The sequence below is a fragment of the Galeopterus variegatus genome, unplaced genomic scaffold (assembly GCF_000696425.1).
Source record: "Galeopterus variegatus unplaced genomic scaffold, G_variegatus-3.0.2 Scaffold3046, whole genome shotgun sequence".
In the NCBI taxonomy this organism is placed as follows: domain Eukaryota; kingdom Metazoa; phylum Chordata; class Mammalia; order Dermoptera; family Cynocephalidae; genus Galeopterus; species Galeopterus variegatus.
Genome location: NW_007729157.1, coordinates 86,546 through 108,231, shown reverse-complemented (window position 1 = coordinate 108,231; position 21,686 = coordinate 86,546). Strand labels below are relative to the sequence as shown.

Genomic DNA, 21,686 nt, shown 5'->3' with positions numbered 1-21,686 from the left:
TCCGACGTTCTTCGCTGCGTTCTTGTGGCTCTCTGAACCTCGGAGGCTTTCCCAGCCTGGGGGTCTCGTTGTTTCTCTGCTAAGCCCCAGAGGCGAGGTTTCAGCGCGGACTCGGATCTCAAAGAATCCAGTGAACACTGAGCCCCTCACCCCCTTTACGACCCCAGACAGCTCCACACTCGGCCTCCCTCCCGCTCCTCGAGACCCCTCCCCAGCCCTGCCTCGTTTGCACCTGCCCCGGACCCCAGCGGCCATAAGGAGGATGATGTGGTCCAACTTCTTCATGCAAGAGGAGGACCGGCGGCGGGCGGCCGTGGGCCTGCGGAGGGCTCGCGGGCAGCAGCAGGCCGGGCTGTCGCCGGAGCGCCAGGGGAAGATCAAGCTGGCGCTGCTGGTGGCCACCGTGGGCGCCACGCTGTCAGTGCTGTCCGTGGGCACCGAGTTCTGGGTGGAGCTCAACACCTACAAGGCCAACGGCAGTGCCGTGTGCGACGCTGCCCACATGGGGCTGTGGAAGGTGTGCACCAAGAGACTGTGGCAGGCCGACGTGCCGGCGGGCAGAGAGACCTGCGGCCCCGCGGAGCTGCCCGGAGGTGAGAGGCTGCCGCCCTGACTCTAATGGCCCACAGGCAGGAGGGGAGGCCCCAGACACAGCCCGTGTCCCCAGACAGACTCTGAACCCCAAGGGGAGAGATTGCACCCCAGAAAGAACCTGTGCCCTGGTCAGCTTGTGCTTCCAGAAACTGATGAGAGAGGAAGAGATAGATTGAGTGGGAGAGAGAAAGAGCACCCCAGCCGTAGCCTGTGTCTCACTGGCTTACTTCCTGAGAACCTGTGCCTTAGAGCTTGTCTTCCAGCTACAGCATGTACCCCAAGATCAGCCTGTGCTCCCGGAGGGAGTCTAAGCCCCCAAGGGGAGTCTGTGCCCCAGAGCAGCCTATACCCCCAGACCATGCTGTACCCCCCGACCAGCCTGTGTCCCCAGCTACAGCCTCTGCCCCCACACCAGCATGTACTCCCAGACCAGCCCATATCTTTACACCAGCATGTACCCCTAAACCATCTTGTACCCCTAAGACCAGCCTGTGCCCCCAGATCATCCTATGACCCCCAAAGCTCCTGCCCCCAACACAGCCAATGTTTCCAGGCATTACTGGGTCCCCAGACCAGTGTGTACTCCCAGAGAGAGCCTGTGTTCCTAGAGAAACTTTGTGTCTCCACACACAGTCTGTCCCCAGACCCTGTCCATGGTTCCAGATGCATTTGGTGCCCTCAAACAGCCTGTGCCCTCCCCAGAAAGCTTGCATCCTCCAGAAACACTTGCACCCCTGAGACAGCCTGTGCCCTCTGTGCTTGTGCCCACAGATAACCTGTGCCCCTAGAGAGACAGTCTGGGTTGCTGGTGGCAGTTTGTTCTTCCCGGCCTGGAGACAGTCTGTACTCCCATCCGGTGAGCTCTCAGGAGACAGACCGCTTTGATGCCCACCCCAAAGTAGAGTCTATGCGTGTTTCCCACCTACTGGTTCCACCCAACAGAGCTCTCCACAGACACCTCCCAGCATCCCAGGGAGCACCTCATGCGTCCCGGGAAATGTTCTTCATTTTCTGTCCTCACCTCTGAATGCCCAGATTGGACATTCCAACCCTTCTCATGTTCTCTTCAGACAACTCGCACTCCTCACTTTCTCACAGAGTGTTTCTTTCACCCCTGGCTGTGCCAGAGAGCTACCCCATATGTCTCACTCTCGGACAGGACATGCCACGCCCTCTACTTATACCACTGGGACATCCTCTGCTCCTTGGGACCAGGATGTGATCTCACTCTACCTCTTCTGACTCAAGGAAAATATCTAACACCCCTCAGAGTCCATTCAGGACTAGAGCGCCTTTGTTTGATCACCCATACAAGGTCTCTGACACTCTTACTCTCCAAAGCACGTCCTGTAATCTCAGTGCCCCTCATAGTATATCTCCTATTCCTCTGGGCTCCAGATGGGGTTTCCTTCGTTCTTCACTTCTCCAGATGTTATATCTTACACCCGTAGGATGTCCCAAGCCTTTGATAGCAAGATGGGATGCTCCAGTAATAAAAATATTAGATGCTTATGTGGTACTTAGGCTGTGTTCTAAGGACTTCACATGCATGAACTCCTTAATCGTCATACCCACCCCGTAAGTAGCTATTATCACCCCCATTCTACAGAAGACAAAAATGAGCAGGAAGTTTTAGTGGGTCAATCTATGTATCCAGGCAGTTTATATGAGATTTGAAACATACTTTGCTCTGTTCCTAATACCTACACTATATCGCATCTCATTAGTCCATAAAAATGTCCCAAAGGTCCTTGCACCAAAGATGTCTCATCCCACCTCACTGCATAAGATGGGGTCCCTCACATCCCTTGCTGCTCTCTGTATTGTTCAAAAGGTCTTCAACCACCTTACAGGGCCGTAGCCATCATCCCGCAATCCCAGCCCCTCAGAGGATGACTCATATGTAATCTTCATTATCTCAGAGAAATGTCCCACACTTCCCACTGCCCATCAAAAGACATCCCATACCCCCTTGGCTGCGAGGGGAATGACCCACACCCTATGTTTTTCCAAATGGTATATGCTATATCCATTGGTAGTCAAGAAGCAGGATGTCCTAAATTTTAAGTAGCTAAAATGGGATGCTAGACACTCCAGACTGTTCCAGAAGGGACTTCACACTTCCCTCATGGATGTAGACCATGTTTCTCCCACCGACTGCTACGAAGAACATCCTCACCCTCTGCTCTGTGACATTGAGCATCCTTTACCTCTTGCTGCTTAGGGTAAGAACTCACACCTGCCACTACTCCTGACCTGACATCTCTCCCTTCTCCTTCCCCAGTTCCACACCACTTCACCTGACTCCTCAGTTTATCTCTTGTTCCTTCACATTTTTCTTCTATTTAGAAAGTTCCTTTTCTGCTTCTCCAGACTGCCTGGCCCCTTTCCTATTTCCTTTACCTCTATTATTCTGTACCTCTCTTCTCTCTTTCTGTCCCTCAGTTTCCCCATCTGTAGAATAAGAGAGTAGGTTAGACTAGGTGAATTCAAAAGGATGTAATGGCTCTAAAATTCAGTTTAGAAAATGCCTTTTTTTAAAAAAAAGTTTAAAGTTTTGGACCTCAACTACACAAAGTTGCATGAATCATACTCCTCAGTTTATGTCACAAGACCATTATTAGCCTTTGCAAGATCCTTCCTGTGTTTTGTTTTACATTATTATTCTTTTTTTTTTTTTTAATTTCTTCCTAACTCATCTCTTTAATGTTTTTGGTATACACTCATGGATATATACTTTGACTTGGAAAAAATATATTGTTAGTTTATATACATATGTGTTTTGCACAAATTATATCATGCTATAGATTTCGACTTTTTGAATTTCTTTCTTACTTTCTTTCTTTCTTTCTTTCTTTCTTTCTTTCTTTAATTCAACACTGTGTATCCTGATCTCTCTGTCTTGCTTTATGCTATTCTGGTGCTTGGCTACCATGTGCTGCAGAGATTTCCACAGGGAGCATCTGTCACATTTACTTGTCTGTTTTTCTAGAGATGGACACCTAGGTTGATGCTGACTCCGTGCTATTTGTAAACAATGCTGCAGTGAGCATCCACATATATGTTCCCTGTGTGTGTGTGGGTGTGGGTGTGTGTTTTTTCTGGATATTTACCTAGAAGTAAAATTGTTGGATAATAGGGCCGAAACACACTTCATTTCATAAAGTATGTCAGGGAGCTTTCCAAAAGACTAGTACCAGTTTATACTTCCAGCTGTTTCCTCTTCTCCTCCAGCACTTGATATTACTCTTTTAATATTTGCCAATCTAATTGATCAGAAGTGGCACCTCCCTGCTGATGTAAGTTGCATTTCTCTGATCCCTGGTGAAGTGAAGCATCTCTTCATGCACTTGTAAGTTACCCTAGCTTCCTCTTCTGTGAATTACTATTCATATCCTTTGCCCGTTTTTCAACTGTGTTATCTCTCTCCTTGCTAATCTGCAGGAACTATTTGTGTATTCTAGATGGGAATCCTTTCTGAGACAGGAATCTTTTCTGAGTTTTTTAGCCTTCTGTTACCTGTTTCTTGGTGTCCTTTGTTGAATAAAGTGATGATCCATTTCTAATCCCACTTAACACTCAACAAACCCACACAAAGGAGCCAGAAAAGAGATTATTATCTCATTTTATAGAGGAAGAATCAGAGGCCCAGAGAGGTTAATGGCCTACTCAAAACCACAGATCTGAACCTCTAAGCTCTGGGTTGGAATCCCAGCTGCTGGATGGCTGTGTGATAGTAGGTGGTTTATATGTTTCCTAGCATCATTTTTGTCCTACGTATATTGGGGATCTTAATGTCCTATTTTTAGGCTCCTGTTAGCTATGTTAAGTGTCCAACTGTGAGCTTACACAAGGGACCTCATGTCATCACCTCCCCTTTTCTCTCTCCTGCTCCCACAGAAGCAAACTGCACCTACTTTAAATTTTTCACCACGGGGGAGAATGCATGCATCTTCCAGAGAACCACAAAGAAAGGTGAGAACTTTTCACCCCATAGTGGTAGAGGAGTGGGGAGATATTCTGGCCACAATAGGGGAGATTTGGATAGCATTGTCCCGCCTTCTGCTTTATCCCACGGTGGGTTCAGCTTCTATAATCTGTGGATGTCCCGTTTTGGGAGAGTGGTGGCAGTAGAATTAATGGTGGGGTGTGGTTCTCCAGAGCCCTTCTTTGCCTGATGCCCCCTCTCCCAGCCTTGCCTATGCCACATGCTGTGTAACTTTGGGCAAATCACAGCCTCCCTCTGTAGATACCACTTTAACATCTCACAAACATGAACCCATCACATGGTAAGCATGGAGCCGGTGTTTCATTTATACAGTGTCCAGTCTTTGCCATAACCTTGCAGGCAGGGACTTTATTGTTATCTTCCAGGTGAGAAACATGGAAGTCCAGAAATGGTTAAATTTATTTTTCCCAGAAAGTGGCAGAGGTATCATCCAAACTCAGATAAGTCTGACTCTAAAGCAGCACTCTCCTATAGAAAATGTTCTGTGAAAATGGAAATGTGTTATGTTTATTCTGATCCATATGGTAGCCACTGGCCACATGTGGTTACTGAGCACCTGCGATGTGGCTGGTGGGATGGAGAAACTGAATTTTTAATTTTGTTTAGTTTAAATTAATTTAGAATTAAAAGGACACATATGGCTAATGGCTACTGTGCTGGACAATGCAACTCTGGAGACTTTCCCCTTTCTACTGTAACCACAGCCTCTCAGTCACCCCAGTGCCTCGATGTCTCCACCAGTAAAGGAATTGTGATCATGTCATGAATCTTATCTGGTCTTTGTAAGGATTTATTGAGGTGATGGAGCTAAAACATACACTGTACACAGAAGGTCTTCAATAAATGGTGGTTCCTTGCCTTCTCCATGCCTTCTCTCTTACCTCTGGAATAGCGAGATAATCCTGGTGCACTTGTATGGAACACCTACCATGTGCCAAGCACTACACTGGGAACTTTACATAGGTGATTTCTAATCCTCACAACAGCCTAGTCAGATAGGGATTTGTTTTTTTCCTTTTTGTCTTTTTTACTGACCGGTAATGGGATCGCAACCCTTGGTGTCGCGCCCGTACCGGGGACTGGCAACGGGATTGCAACCCTCGGTGTTGCGCCCGCACCGCGCTCAGCCAGTGAGCGGGAACCGGTCTCCACATGGGATCCGAACCCTCGGCGGGAGCGCCGCCACGCTCTCAAGCGGCGCACTCTCCAGTGCGCCACCGGGCCGGCCCGGGATTTTTTTTTTTTTAAAGATGACTGGTAAGGGGATCTTAACCCTTGACTTGGTGTTGTCAGCACCATGTTCTCCCAAGTGAGCCACAGGCCGGCCCCAGATAGGGATTTTGATCCTGATTTTCCAGAGGAGGAAACGGAGGCTGGGAGGGGTTCAGAGACTTTACCAGAATCTTCCTGCTAGGAAGTACCTAGGGAGAATTCTGACTTGGGTCATTCCACTATAACATACCACTTTCTTCATTGTCTCCCACACACCCAGCTGCCTCAGTTTCCTCACCTGTAAACAAATAATGACAAGATCAAAAGTATCAATTGGTAATTCCCATCTCCTTCTAATCCTGATTCTGTACCCTCTTTATTCTGTAACCTTAGGCAAATAAATGACCCTCTCCGAGTCTTAGTTCCTTCAGCAGTATGGGGCTTATTTCACTCAGCGTGAGTTTCTCCAAGCTCATCCATGTTGTTGCGAATGGGAGAATTTCATTCTTTTTTATGGCAAACTAGTATTCCATGGTGTATATATTCCACATTTCCTTATCCAGTTGTCCATCGATGGACATTTAGGTTGGTTCCATGTCTTGGCTGTTGTGAACAGAGCTGCGATGAACAAGTATCCCTTTGACATGATGATTTCCATTCCTCTGGGTATATGCCCAGAAGTGGGATTGCTGGATCATAGGGAGGATCTGTCTGTAGTTGTTTGAGAAACCTCCATACTGTTTTCCATAGAGGTTGTACTAATTTACAGTCCCACCAACAGTGCAGGAGCGTTCCCTTCTCTCCACACCCTCACCACTATTTGTTATTCTCCATCTTTTTGAACTAAGCAAAGCACAGAGGAAAAAATGCCACATGTACTCACTCATAAGTGGGAGCTAAGAGAGAAATAAGGAAGGAAAGAAATACCACAGTGGTGCATTGGGCTTGCAGAGGGAGAGAACATACCTAAGGATACGAAGTGGGGTGGGGGAAAGGAGGATGGGAAGGGAGGTCGGGGATAATTGGGGGGATAATTGGGTGGGGGACACAGGGTATAATCACAATTTGTGGTAATGGGCATGCTGCCAGTATGGATCTGGCCATCACATCTTGGGCACAAGTGGTGACAATCAGCTTTGTACCCCATGAATATTCATAACCAATTTAAAAAAACACCAGAAAACCAGTATGAGGGCACTTCAAAAAGTCTGTGGAAAAAAAATTAAGATACCATGAATCTTTCCATGAACTTTCAAAAGTACCCTCATATAAGTAAAATGTTAGGGGCCAGCCCGGTGGCGCACTGCTACAGTGTGCCACTTGGGAGTGCGGCGGCACTCCCGCTGAGGGTTTGGATCCCACATACAGACCGGCCGCTCACTGGCTGAGCGAGGTGCGGGCGCAACACTGAGGGTTGCGATCCGTTGCCGGTCACGAAAAAAGACAAAAAGGAAAAAAAAAATAAGTAAAATGTTAGACTCAATAATCTTCCACTTGAAAATTCTTCTCTAGTCCCAAATCTTCCATCTTCCTGGTTCTGGGTCCCTATAATGCGACCCTTCCCACTCTCTATATCCTGTGTTCTCTGCTTCTTCTCTCTCCCCTCCTCACAGAGGTAAATCTGGCAGCTGCGGTGATAGCAGTGCTGGGCCTGGCAGTCATGGCCTTGGGGTGCCTCTGTGTCATCATGGTGCTCAGTAAAGGTGCAGACTTCCTGCTCCGCGTGGGAGCCATTTGCTTTGGCCTCTCAGGTAAGGGTTGAGAGCCTGAAGGCTGAGGACATTTCATGCTGGGAGGATCTCCAAGCACTGTTGCCTGTTGGGAGGTGGGTGGTGGTACCCAAGGGCCATAGTAGGCTCAAAGACGAGAGAATTCCAAGCCCGTTGTTGTTGGCTTAGGACTGGAGGCTCTCCAAACACTGTTTTAGATTTTGACCTGCAGTCTCCAAGCACTGTTGCATGACAGGAGGTGGGGTCTCTATGCACTGTTGCATACTGGGCATTGGAGAAAGCTCAAAACTATAGAAGTAGCAAAAATGGAAGAGTTTTAAGCCCTGTTGTTGGTTGGGAATTGGAGGTTCTCCAAAAAGTGTTTTAGATTTCGACCCGGAGTCCCCAAGCACTGTTGCATATTGGGAGGTCAGGGAAGCCCAAGGGCTGTCCTAGGCTCAAAGATGGAAGAGGGTTCCAAGTCCTGTCATTGGTCAGGAATTGAAGTGTCTCCAAAACAGTCTTTTTAATTTAAACCTGGGGATTGTTGCAGTCTTGGAGTTGAGGGTCCAAAGTAAGTGCTACATTTTGTGAAATATAGTCCTGAATAATAATAAAAACTTTAATTTATTCTACATCTAGCTCAAATCCTTACAACAGCTCTGCTACATAGAGATTACTATTCTTCATTTTACAGATAAGAAAATTGAGGTTCAGAAAAGTTAGATTAATTACTTATGGTAACACAACCAATGATGGCAGAGATAGGTCCTTAAACTAGGTCTTCTTATTTAAAAGCAAGTCTTTTTACTGCAGTGCATCATTGCATTTTGGGAACTATATTCTTGTGGGGTCTTTGTCGTCTGAGAGTGTGGCATGGTGGAACGAATGCTTAACGGGGGCTCAAGTGGTCTAGGTTCTAGCCTAGGCTGTGCACTAAATCACTGTGAGACCTTGAGGAGATTCCTTTTATTTTCTGGGCCTTGGTTTCCTTACTGGATCAAATGTTTTCTAAGGTGAATAGGAAAGTCATTCATTATATAAGCTTTATTTCTTTATTCTTTGTGTGTTTATGAGCACCTACTATGTTCCAGGAAATGTAAGAGCTGGAGATACAAGATTTAATAAGGCAGACACTGTGTCTGCTCTCATAGAGCCTAGATTCTGGTGAAGATAGACTGTGACCAATAACTACACATGTAATCATTCAACTATAATTGCGGTGAGAGTAATGATAAAGTATATTAAGGGTTCACACTGGTGGTGAGGGCGTGTCAGAGAAAGTCCCCAGGAAAGTGATATTTAAGCTGATAATTGAAGGATAAATGGAAATTATTCAAAGTATGGTGGCGACAATTGTGGCAACCGATTATGGTGGTGGTGGTGATGGTCATGTTTGTATTGGTGATAGTGGTGGTCACGGTGGTCACGGTGATAGTGGTGGTGATGATGGTGATGGTGGTGGTAGTAATGTGGTGATGAAATAGCATGAACAAAGGGTATAAAAGACTTGGCATGTTTGAGGAACAGCATGAAGATCAGAGCATAAAGCAGGACAAGCTTGCACAATTATACATGGTAGCCTTGATTAATGAGTGAGGTAGAGGCCTGGTGTGAGATGAGGCCAAGAGACATGATGTGTGTTTGAAGAGCACACATGAATGGAAAATAATAATGACTGCATTCTTACAGTTCTTTTGTTGCCTTAGAGATTTCCCTAGATAAAAGGGAAAAGTCAGTCATCCCCTGTTCTTTTATTCATTTATTCATTAGTTCATTTAATTTTTTGGCATACATATATATGAATATATGTACATATATTTATATTATATATACATACAATGTTACATGTGTGTGTATGTAATACTATACAAGTGTACAGGACAGATAAATGCCTGTCACCATGGAGATTATCATCTAGTTGTGACACAGAAATAATACAAGTAATCCCATAATTACAAGCTGTAGTAAGTGCTCTGAGAGTATGCAGAGAGAACACTTGTTAACTGCAGGGCGTTAGAGAGGGCCTCTCTGAGGAGGTGACGTTGAAGATGTCAAATCACGGGTAACCAAGCTAGAGAGCACTTGGTAAACTTGAGGTCCTGAAAGAAAGCCAATGTGACCACAGCATGGAGAGAGACCTATATACTGGCACAAGAGATGGCCCAATGACATCGACAGGGAATCAAAAAGATCTGGGTTGGAGTCCCAACTTCTTTTCCTTCCTTCCTTTCCATCCTCTTTCCCTTCCTCCTGCCCTACCTCTGACCGTCTATTTATTCATCTGTTCATCCATCCATTTATTTAACAAGTTTTTTTAATATCTAGTAAGTGCTAGATGCTATGCTAGGTACCACTGGGGATAGAATGATGAAGATCAAGATGATGATCCCTTATTATGGAATTTATAGCTTGGTAGGAATTTGCTGCTGGTGTTACTATTGTACTCACACCCGCATTATTGCTGGGGATGCACCAGGAGTTGTGGATATAAAAGTGTTTTATGAAAGCTTTGGTCACAAAAATGTTTCAAATTATATAACCAAATTAAAGTGAGGGTGGATTTGAGGTTGTAATTACTATGGTTATGTTAAGTATCAGGGACTGGGGCAGGTTGGGCTTTTGAGGTCTCCCTAGGTAAAGGGATGTGTTTAGGATATATTGTTTCTCTCCTAGGTATATGTCATGGTGTATATGCCAGGTGTTCCATGTTTTAGAGATATGAGGCAGACAAGTTTGCTGCCCTGGTAGATTTATAGTCTAGTGGGGGAGATAGAAATTAGATAAATAGACGATTCTCATATCAATCAATATGTATTGCTAATTACCAGCTGTGATGGGTGCTATAAATAAGAAGTGAACAGTATTAGAAAAATGTATAACAGGGAGACCCGTTGTAGACTTAGGTGGCAATGATCAGGGGAAGCTTTCCTGGGGAATTGTAATTGTAATTTAAGCAGAGAGGTGAGGAATGAGGATGTGCAGGGCAGGCTCAGGAAGGGCTTAGCAGAAAATTATTCCAAGCCTAAAGATCTTGAGGCTTGAAAGAGTTTGGGGCATTTAAAGACCTGAAAGAAGTCCTCCTTCATATTGCCAGAGGGTGGGAAGAGCAGCTTGAGAGGAGGCTGAAGAAGCAGGCAGGGGCCAGATCACGTGTGTCTTTTTAGGTCAAATCAAGAAGTCAGGCTGGATCAGGGAGGAGGAATCATGGCGTGGCTAAGACAGTAGTTTATTGCGTAGACCTGGCTGGGCTCAGACCCAAGCTCCACTCTCTAGGTTTCAATTTTCCCACCTGTAAAGTGAGGATTATAATACCTACATCATAAGGTTAAGTAGAAAAGATGAGATATGAAGGCATTTGGTTAGATTCTTGCCACAAAGCTAATGTGTCAAGACCAGGGGTCAGTAAACTACGACTCATGGACCAAATCCTACCTGCCACTTGTTTTTGTTCAGCTCATGAGCTAAATGGTTGGGGAAGAAAAATCAGAAGAATAGTATTTCGTGCATGTGAAAATTACATGAAATTCAAAATTCAATGTCCATAAATAAAGTTATACTGGACTACAACCACTCCATTTATTAATTTGTTGACTTTGGCTGATTTTGCACTACAGAATTGAGTGGTTGTGACAGAGACTGTACGGCCCAGAAAGCCGTAAATACTTACTATGTGGCCCACAGGCCATAGTTTGCTGACTCCTGGCTTAAACCAAAAATCTAGAAGTCATGTTTGGTTCTTCTGCCGTCTTTATGCCTCACATCCATTCCATCAGCGAATTCTATTGGCACCATCTCCAGAGTATATTCTGAACACAAGCACTTCCCTCCACTTTCCCCACCACCTTAACCCAAGCCACCCCATATTTCCCTGAGATAATTTCTGTGGCCTCCTGACCATTCTTCAGGCTTCTCCTCTTACCCTTCTCAAGTCAATTCTCCACAAAACAGCCAGAGTGATATTTTAAAACCATAAATCAGATCATGATTCCTCCCCAGATCAAAAGACACCAACTAATTTCTACTACTAGAAGAACGTGGCCCCAAAGCCTTACGTGGCCTGGCTCCTGGCCACCGTGTGACTTCATCTCTTACCATTTTCTCTGCTCTGGTCTCATCAGCCTCTTTGCCGTTCCTGACACTCCAAGCTCATTTCTTCCTCAGAGCCTCATGCACTGCTGTCTCCTCACCCTGGAGTATTCTCTCACCAGCTCTTCATATCTCTCATTTCCTCGCATTATTTAAGTCTCTGATCCAGTATCACCACCTCAGAGAGACATCGCTGACCACCCTGTCTAATGCAGACTTGCTACTGGCTGCGCCCTTACCCTCTGTTATTTTTCTTTGTAGAATTGGTCACTACCTGAAATTATATAGTTATGTTTGGATTCATTTAGTGGGGCTGCCGTAACAAAGTACCACAGACTAGGTGGCTTAAACAATGGAAATTTATCTTCTCACAGTTCTGGAGGCTGGAAGTCTGAGACCAAGATGTCAGCAGTGTTGGCTTCTTCTGAGGCCTCTCTTCTTGGTCCCCAGATGGCTGTCCTCACACGGTCTTGCTTTTGTACCTCTGTCCAAATTTCCTCTTCTTATAAAGAGGCCAGTTGTATTAAATTGGGGTCCACTCTAATGACCTCACTTTAACTTAATTATCTCTTTAAAGCCACTATCTCCAAATATGGTCAGATTCCAAGGCATTGGGGGTCAGGACCCCAACACATGAACTTTTGGGCAGACATAAGTCAACCCACAGTGATGTATTTAGCCAATTATTATTCATCTTCCCTTCTTGGATGAAATTCCAGGACAGGTACTTTCTTAGTCTCATTTATATATTACGTATATTTTATAATAAGAGCTCAGTTAAGATCCTTTGAACAAAAGGAAGAATGCATGAATTTGCAAAGAAATGAAGGGACTGAAGGGTGTCTCTTCCTTGTCTACATGCTTTTCCACCTCCAGTTCCATAATTCTGGGCTGCATCGAGCAAAGAAGGGATCACAAAGTGGCTATTGAACCACGACACACAAGACTCCAGGCTGTATTCTTCAGGCCCCTGATTAAAAGCCACAGGGGAATTGGGGTACAGGGAGGAAGAAGGGTTAGGGATTGAGGTTGAAGCCAGCCCCCAGCGTCTAAGAGGAGAGGCAGCTAGGATCTGTGACTCACAGACGGTCATCAGGTGCTCTGCAAGAACTGATTTCCACCCAACTTTGCAATTCCATTTACTATGTTTTTCCCTCATCCCAGTTCTGCTCCGTCCACATTGACTTTCTTTTCCTCAAACACACTACCACAGGGCCCTTGCATCAGCTCTTCCTTCTTCTTGGAACCATTGCTTAGTTTTGTGCATGGCTGGATTTTTTTTTTCATCCTTCAGGTCTCAGCTCAAATGGCTTTTCCTGATGAAACCATCTAAAATTCCCATCCCTGGGTGTCACTCTCCTTGATTTTATTTTCTTTCCAATGTATATCACCCTCTGAAATGATCTTGTCTCCTCATTTGTTTACTTCAGAAATTGCATCCAGCATGGCCAGTAGATGAGCTGTTCAGCAGGCAGTGAATAAGGATGTCTGTGAGCCGACATTTAAAGGTTGAGTGAATTTCCATAAAGGTAATAATGATTTAAACAATTCCAGCTATTCTTGAAAAATCGGAAGATCTGGCAAGTTAGGTCCCCGTTTCTGAAGGGCCGTGGTCGGCTGAAGCTGAGTTGTGGCTTCTCTCTGTCCTTGTTTGGCTGGTGCACGGCCTGATTCATGTATTTGTACTTCCTCATCGTCCCCTGCAAGCGTTTGAGTTTTGCAAGCCTTGGTTTATTTGTTTACCATGTGTCTCCTCCAAGTGGAATACAGGCTTCATGAGGACAGGGTCTTTGTCTTGTTTCTTACTTTTCTTCTCTTTTGCTATTGTTTTCAAAAACCAAATTGCATTCCAGCCTGACCTGACTGCCTTTCTTTTCATTTTGTGACCCATCATCAGTCTTCAAAACAAGTGTTCATAGGGGCTGGCAGGTTAGCTCAGTTGGTTAGAGCACAGTGTTGATAACACCAAGGTCAGGGGTTTGTGTCCCCATCCTGGCCAGCCACCAAGAAAAAAAAAAAAAAGCCTTCATAAAGTCTTAATTTGAATTTTGTGTTTCTTGATTCCTGTGTTTGCTTTTTTAAAAAAATGTGGGAAAATACACCTAATGTAAAATTTACCATTGTAACTATTTTTAAGTGTATAGTTCTGTGGCATTAATTATGTTCCCATTGTCATGCAACCAGCACCACCACCCATCTCCAGAACTTTTCATCTTCCCCCATCTGAAATTCTTTACCTGTTACACACCAGCTCCCCGTTCTTCTCTTCCCTCTGGCCCTTGGCAACCACCATGCTACTTTCTGTCTCTATGAACTTGTCTTGTTCCTTCTTTGTCTCCAGCTTCCAAAATGGTGTCTGTGATATATAGACAGTCCCCAACTTAGGCTGCTGTTTTTCAACTTTATGATGGTGTGAAAGCGATATGCATTCAGTAGAAACTGTGCTTTGAGTACCCACACAACCGTTCTGTTTTTCACTTGCAGTACAAGGTTCGGCAAGACACCAGGGAGAGAGACACCAGCCAGGTGCTATTTCAGCCAAGAAGCTATATTCCACCAGCATGGAGGGGAGACCGAGGGAGATGAGCTCCCCCGAACAAAGGAAAGCAGGAGGTTTATAAGACTTTGAGGGTTGTGGCAGAGTAATGTGCAATTTCAAAATCAGTGTTATGCGAGGTGACACAGCCCTGTGGTCCAATAACATCTGGTTGGTTAGGGCACAGGCTTCTGAAGCATTCCTTCCAGCTCAGCCCAATTGCCTTAAGCTGGCCATGAGGTCTAATATACCTCCCTTTTGTGTTTGGTTAAAAAAAAGAAAAAGGATGTGAGTTATTGTTATTAGGGAGACCCCCAGATGGAGTATATGGGTGAAGGTCCATCTTCTATAACTTCTTCGTGCTGACAAAAGGGGCGACAAGGGGCTAATGATCTGGGGGTTTTCCTTGTCACAATCCTTGAGGCTGGAAGAGATGATAATGGACATCTCTCATCATCAGAATCTCAGTTACCTGCTCATGAGTCATTGTCTGGATGGTCGTGCGGAGGAACCGGGAGAATTGCTGTAGAAGTTATAGGTCCTACGGACAGGAGAAGGAAGATTATTACAAAGGGAATTAAGACGGGGAACAAAAATGGGTAATAGCCATGAGTTCTTAGACCATCCAGTTGCTGGAGTTTTTAGGTTTGTGGCTTTTTCTTTTTTCTTTTTTTTTTAAAAGATGACCGGTAAGGGGATCTCAACCCTTGGCTTGGTGTTGTCAGCACCATGCTCAGCCAGTGAGCGAACCGGGCAGCCCTATATAGGATCCGAACCCGTGGCCTTGGTGTTATCAGCACCGCACTCTACCGAGTGAGCCACGGGCCAGCCCTAGGTTTGTGGCTTTTTCAAGAATATTCTGGATGTTTCCTTGGAGTTTGCCAGAGTGGTTAATGTAGAAACAATAGTTTTCTTTAAGGCATAAGCATGTGCCACCCTCTGCAGCAGGAAGTAGGTCTAAGGCCCTCCTATTTTGTAGGACCACCTCTGCCAGGGAGTCTAGCTGCTGTTGTAGGATTTTTAGGGTTTCCCCAGTTGTTTGTAATATATCAGCTATCTGTTGGGACAGTCTGTGCTGTAGCCCAGTTGACACACCACCCGTGATGGTCCTGGAGGCTCCTGTTAGTCCTGCTGGAAAAAAAACCTAAGGGCTGTAAGGGAGTGACTCTTTTATGGAGTTTGCTTCAAGACCTCATGGGAAAGGAGAGGCTTGTATTATCCTGAGCTACGGTGACGTCAGGAGTGGTGTAGCCTTGTGACATGTGCCCACCCAGTTGGGAGGTAAGTGAGGTTATCCCTGATGTCCACAAATCCCGGAAACTCCCAGTGCTGGTGGCAAGTAGGCACCAATATTTGCTGAGATGAAATATTGGGGATCTGTTTCCTGGGAGGCTTGGGGATCTTGTGGTGCAGTTTGGGCTATTATAGTGTCTGCCAGGAAGGAAACTCCTCCCTTTTGAAACTCTGTGCCAAGGATATGAAACCCCTGAGATGCATGGGAGGCCACTAGGTTGTGGGGCTGTGGAATTGATAACCTCTGTAAGCAAAGATCCTCGTTGTTCGAGAAAATGTAGAGCATATTAGGAATTTCGAAAGAGAGTAGGGCATGGGGTGTTTGGTTTAATGAAATCATTGAGGCAGACGGGAGGCCGCCCATCGCCAAAGTGAGAGTTTATAGATTTATTTAGATGTGGATATGGGGCAGGAGGATTAGGTTGGGAGGTTAATATATAGTTTTTATGTATTTTAGCGAGTGTCCACTGCTCCCTATAACTGTTAGTCCTCTTGAGGTGTTCTGTAATCTTTGTGGAGGAATGTCAGCGATATATGTACATTGAGCTGTGTGCAGGGATCCTACTGGCATAGTGTAGAGACTGGTGTTGTTTCGTTGTATGCACCAGGGAAGGAGAACTTCTCGATAATTGGTGACTTGGATGAATCAGGCTCCCTTTAAGATCATGGATGTTAATCTAAAAGGTTTTTGGACCAAATCTTTGAGTCCTGTTGAGTCTCCTGTACTCTGGAGATCTTTCATTATATCTCGAGTAGCCTTAACTCCCCATGGGTTATATTGAATGGTGTCTTGGGTGAGATTGGCCCCAATCTGTCCCCATCCCCACCAGGGAAGTGCTTGAATATACCCCCAACTTTTTGGGGAGATACAAAAGCCAGCAAAGGAGTTACAGTGTACTGTCATGGCTGTATTGTTAGCAAGCACCCAGGCTGAATTAAATGGGGCATTGTTAGAAAAAGATAAAGTGTGTGCTTGATTGGAAAAGCGCATAATGAGGGTGATTAGTCTTCTACGTCCAGCCGTTAGGTTATTTGAGTGGGTGAGAAGTCCCTGAAGTCTCCTTGTAGGCAGCAGTAAGTGTGTCCTCAGATGCTAGGACTTTGGGTGTGTTTGTAAGGAGAGATAGAATTAGATCACAGAAACCCCCTGCAGCTGACATGGACATCAGCCAGGGGCAGCTCACGGTTTGGGCATGTGTTAACTGCAGTAGTCGGGCCTCTGTGGTTCTGGATTCTGACTCCTCTGTGGGTTCCTCAGGTATCTGTGTCAGCCTGATAGAGGTGGGCATGAGAAGCGAGAATGATACTTCTCAGGATGTCCTGAGAGCTTTGAATTGAAGTCTGGTACCGTCTTTAATCTGCAAAAATGAACCCAGGCACTTATGCCTGACAATTTTGCCACGGTTGGGGTGGTTAGAAGCACCTGATGTAGGCCTGTCCACTTAGGTTGAAGAAGTTTTGATTTAAGTCTTTTAGGAGAGAGAATCCAATCCCCCAGCTTAATGTTAAGAGGGAGAAAGGGATTGGAATAGGGTTTTGGTAGGTGGGTGTTAGTGTATTCGTGCAGGAGTAGCCAGGTGTGGTTTAGGGCAGGTAAATAGTCTCCCAAGGGATGAGGATTATAGGGGAAGTTATCCAACAGAAAAGGTCTTCCCTACATGAGTCAAAGGGACTAAGGATTGGGCAGGTGTCGGTTACTCTGCTACCAGAAGGGGGTGACAGATTTTGGGAAGATGGGTTCTTTTTCATAGACTGGCCTGGAGTGGTTGTTGAATAACTGGCTTGAGTCTCTGGAGTCCCTCTTTACTGATTGGATACTGGGCTTGGTGAGGAAACATGGAAAGGTTTTTAACTTGTATTTGTAGTGGAGGGGGAGGGGTGGTTTAGCGACAGAAGGAGTAGTGATATCCCAGACCTTGGGGTTAACTATCAAGGGTAGGGGATTAGAGGAGAGAGGCAAATCTGGGTGGCATAAGAGTAGAAGAGGTTCAGGTGGGTTTGGAGTAAAGTATATGGGTGCCTGGAACTTGGTGAGGATGTCCCTTTCCAAAATAGGAGTAGGGCAATGTGGAATGGCCATAAACTGGTGCATGAAATGTACTTCAAAAAGAATACAAGGGGAGGTGACCTTTGGTTTGAATGGAATTCCTCCCACCCCTACAACAGAAATGGAGGAATCAGGGCCGGCCTGGTGGCACACTGGAGAGTGCGCTGCTTGGGAGTGCAGCGGCGCTCCCACTGAGGGTTCAGATCCCATGTGGAGACCGGTTCCCACTCACTGGCTGAGTGCGGTGCGGGCGCAACACCGAGGGTTGCAATACCGTTGCCGGTCCCTGGTACGGGCACGACACCGAGGGTTGCGATCCCGTTACCGGTCAGTAAAAAAGACAAAAAGGAAAAAAAAAAAAAGAAATGGAGGAATCAAAAGGTTGGCCTGAATATTCTGGAAGCACCGAGTGTGTGTGGTCACCATATCTAGTAAGAAAGAAATGAGCTTACCTGCTACTGTTACTGCTACCCAGGGTTCAGAAGCGGTGATAGGCGTGGCAGCAGGGATTGTAAGCCCTGGGCTCCATCAGTCACAGTCTGCAGTGGCTTGTCTCCGCAGGTCAGATCGTGCCAAACCAGGCTTAGTAGGGGTTTTTGGGGGGACTGGAACTGGTCCAGAGACCCTTTTACTACAGTCGACTCTCCAAAGCCCCTTGTCACATGAGATATTCCATACTTTATTTTTATTTATTTATTTATTTTTGTCTTTTTTTATTTTTTCCGTGTCCGGCAACGGATCGCAACCCTCACTGTCGCCCCCGTACCAGACTGGGACCGGCAACGGGATCGCAACCCACGGTGTTGCCCCCGCGCCTCGCTCAGCCAGTGAGCGGGAACCGGTCTGTATGTGGGATCCGAACCCTCGGCGGGAGCGCCTCCGCGCTTCTCAAGCGGCGCACTAGCGCAGTGCGCCACCGGGCCGGCCCATACTTTATTTTAAAATAGGCTTTGTGTTAGATGATTTTGCCCAACTGTAGGCCAATCTAAGTGTTCTGAGCATGTTTAAGGTAGGCTAGTCTTAGTGATGATTTTTGGTAGGTTAGGTGTATTAAATGCATTTTCTATTTAACAGTATTTTCAACTTACAATGGTTTTATTGGGATGTAACCCTATCATAAGTGGAGGAGCAGCTGTAGTAGATGTTTAGTAAATATCTGTTGAATGAATGAGTGGGAAGGTGTTGGGGAGGGTCTCCTAGCCTGTAAGGGAGTGCACTGTGGGAGATGCTCAGACCCATGCTAGGGTCTCCAGGGCCCTGAGCATTATGCTTTCCTTTCTCCCCACAGGCCTGCTGTTTTTCGTGAGCCTAGAAGTGTTCCGGCATTCTGTGCAAGCCCTGCTCCAGAGAGTCAGCCCTGAGCCTCCCCCGGCCCCACCCCTGACCTACGAATACTCCTGGTCTCTGGGCTGTGGCTTGGCGGCCGGCCTGGTCCTACTGCTGGGGGGAGGCTGCTTTCTGCTGCTCACTATGCCTTCCTGGCCCTGGGGGTCACTCTGTCCCAAGCGGGTGCAACAGGTCACCTAGAGCCACCAGCGTGCTTTCCCTAAGAAACTGCCAAACCCTTCTTTTTCTCCATTGTTCTTCACAAAATCATTTGCTCTATCTTCCAGTGAAACTGTGTTTTCCCAGCTCCAGGACCCACATTGTTTCCACAAACCTGCCTTTTTTTCCCTCATCTTTTTCCTCTGTAAATATATTTTTCTTGGCTGAATTTGGGTCACTTGGGGGTGGGATGGGAAGAGGTTTTTGCAACGAGGGTCCCTAGGGAAGGCTGGTGGGGACCTGATGGGGTAATTAGGATCGGGGGTGGGGGGATGAAGTCAGGGGGTCTTGGGAGGGAGTTGGGGGAACCCCTTCGTTTTCCAAGTCTGAACTGATTCACTTGCTGCAGAGACTTCTTAACAACTGCTCTGCAGCTCCTTGGCGTAGGGTTGGGGGTAGTGGGGGATGGGGAGGGGGAAATCACTGGGTCTGGCCTCCCTCGGATCTGATTTGGAATTAAAGGTTTGAAAATTTAACAACTGGTTTGTGTTCTGTTTGTGATGTGATCATGTGTGCGTTCATGTCTTCTCCAGAAACCAGTTACAAGCTACTTATCAGGCCCAGAAATCACATGTAAATGAACCCAGAGAGTGGCAGACAAAGGTGTGGAAAACACAGTGTAGAATGCAGACATTGTCAAGGGTTGAAATGTGTCCCCCCAAAAAAATGTATGCTGAAGTCCTAACCCCCAGTTCCTCAGCATGTGATCTTATTTGGAGATGGGGTCTTTACGGAGGTAATCAAGTTAAAGGGAGGTCATTAGGGTGAGCTCTAATCCAGTATGAATGGTGTCCTTGTAAAAAGGGCAAATTTGGACACAGAGACAGGCAATTATAGAGGAAAGATGACATGAAGATACAAGAAGAAGACGGCCACCTACAAACCAAGGAGAGAGGCCTACAATAGATTTCCCTCACAGTTCTCAGAAGGAACCAACCCTTTCGATATTCTTGATACAGCAAAATTATAGACACAGAACTGATTAATGGTGGCCAGGAGTTAAGAAAAAGGTGGGTTGCAAAGGAAGTGGGTGCGGCTATAGAAGTACAATAGGAAGAAATATGAGCCTGGCCGGTTAGCTCAGTTGGTTAGAGCCTGTGTTACAGCACCAAGGTCAAGGGTTCAGATCCCCATACCTGCAAGCCAAAAAAAAAAAAAAAAAAAAAAAAACAGCAGAAGAAACCTTATTGTGATGGAAATGTTCTGTATCTTGACTGACTTTATCTGAAATCCACCTTCCTCTTGTCTGCGCAGCTCAAACATACTTTCTCTTGCCTGGACCGTCGCCCCACCTCCTCCCTGACCTTCCAGCTCTGGTCTCTCCCTCTCCAGTCTAGTTCCAATATGGACCCCAAGCGGATCTTTTAACCCCATAGTTCTCAATGGGGAGGGACAATTTTACCCCTTAGGGGACATTGGACAATGCCTGGAGACATTTTTGGTTGTTACAACTGGAAGGAGGGATACTACTGACATCTAGTGCAAAGAGAACAGGGAGGCTGCTAAGCACCCTACAGTGCACAGAACAGCTCCCACAAAAAAGAATGATCTGGACCTAAATGGCAAAAGTGCCAAAGCTGAGAAATCCTGTGGGGTATTTTTTTTTTTCCTGAATTAAACTTTTAATTTTAATTTTTATTTTTTCTGGCTTATTGGGGTGTAATTGACAAAAAGTATATATATTTAAGTTGTACAATGAGACATTCTGATATGTGTATACATTGCAAAAAGATTAAATCAAGCTAATTATCCGTCACCTCACATACTTATTTTCTGTGATGAGAACATTTAAGATCTACTCTCTCAACAATTTGCAAGTATACATTATTATTAACTGTGGTCACCATGCTGTACAATAGATCTCCCAAACTTATTCCTCTTGGCTAACTGAAACTTTTTACCCTTTGACCAAAATTTCCATACTTAATTGTAAATATAATTATATATTATGTAATTATGTATCACTATATGTTACATATATTATGTCAATATATGATCATGTATTTTGTATCAAAATATTATATCATATTTCTATTATATGGTATAAATATTATAGCATTTATAATATAATTATAAATTGCCCCAGGATTAAAAGGGGCTTCCTCAGACAGAGGAGATTGCTCTGTCATCTAGGAAATGCGGGATCAGCCTTTTGTGATGAGCTGAAATTGCATCCTACATCTCGGATTCAGTGGTGCACTCTTGGGTGGGACACATTCTCTTCATTACTTTGTGTTCAGCCTCATGCTGAGTATACTAAGGAGAGAGAGCTGGGCATGTGCATTCACTCCCTCATTCAACAAGAACAGGGAGTGTTGGGTAGTGGTCGAGAGCGTAAGCTCTGAAGACAGACCGCTTTGAAGCCCTGGCTCCACCATGCTGGAGCAACTTGCTTAGCCTCTCTGTGTCTCCGTTTCTTCATCCCTAAAGACGGCTCATCAGCGGCTCGTTGCAGTCCTTACCTCCCCAGGTCACTGTGAGGAGTAAATGTGATAATAATCCCTGCAAAGCTCCTAGAAGACTCCCTGGCACATGGTCATAACTATTTCCATCTTCGCTGTTATTATTTATTGAGTGGCACTTTGGGCCCAGCATACAGTAGAGAGTAAAAAGGGACCCCCGATGAGCTGACAGTCTGGTAATAGAAACAGA

General features: G+C 45.6%; 1 protein-coding gene across 2 annotated transcripts; it reads left to right on the top strand.

The window, feature by feature from the left end:
- The first annotated feature begins 131 nt into the window (after positions 1 to 131).
- Positions 132 to 19,510, top strand: CACNG6 (calcium channel, voltage-dependent, gamma subunit 6). Of its 2 annotated transcripts, XM_008583804.1 has the most exons (4): positions 132 to 593; positions 4,495 to 4,569; positions 7,429 to 7,566; positions 18,778 to 19,510. In XM_008583804.1, exons 1-4 carry the CDS (start codon positions 263 to 265, stop codon positions 19,014 to 19,016), a joined length of 783 nt encoding a protein of 260 aa, XP_008582026.1. In that variant the 5' UTR covers positions 132 to 262; the 3' UTR covers positions 19,017 to 19,510. The 2 variants fall into 2 exon arrangements, with proteins under 2 accessions (XP_008582026.1, XP_008582027.1); XM_008583805.1 differs by lacking the exon at positions 7,429 to 7,566 and having other exon boundaries at positions 263 to 593.
- The last annotated feature ends 2,176 nt before the right edge of the window (positions 19,511 to 21,686 follow it).

Bases quoted from the DNA above. Each gene is read 5' to 3' on its own strand.
- CACNG6 (XM_008583804.1), top strand. From the start codon at position 263: ATGATGTGGTCCAACTTCTTCATGCAAGAGGAGGACCGGCGGCGGGCG. The intron at 594-4,494 runs GTGAGAGGCTGC...CTGCTCCCACAG, and splicing joins CCCCGCGGAGCTGCCCGGAG to AAGCAAACTGCACCTACTTT. The intron at 4,570-7,428 runs GTGAGAACTTTT...CCCTCCTCACAG, and splicing joins CCAGAGAACCACAAAGAAAG to AGGTAAATCTGGCAGCTGCG.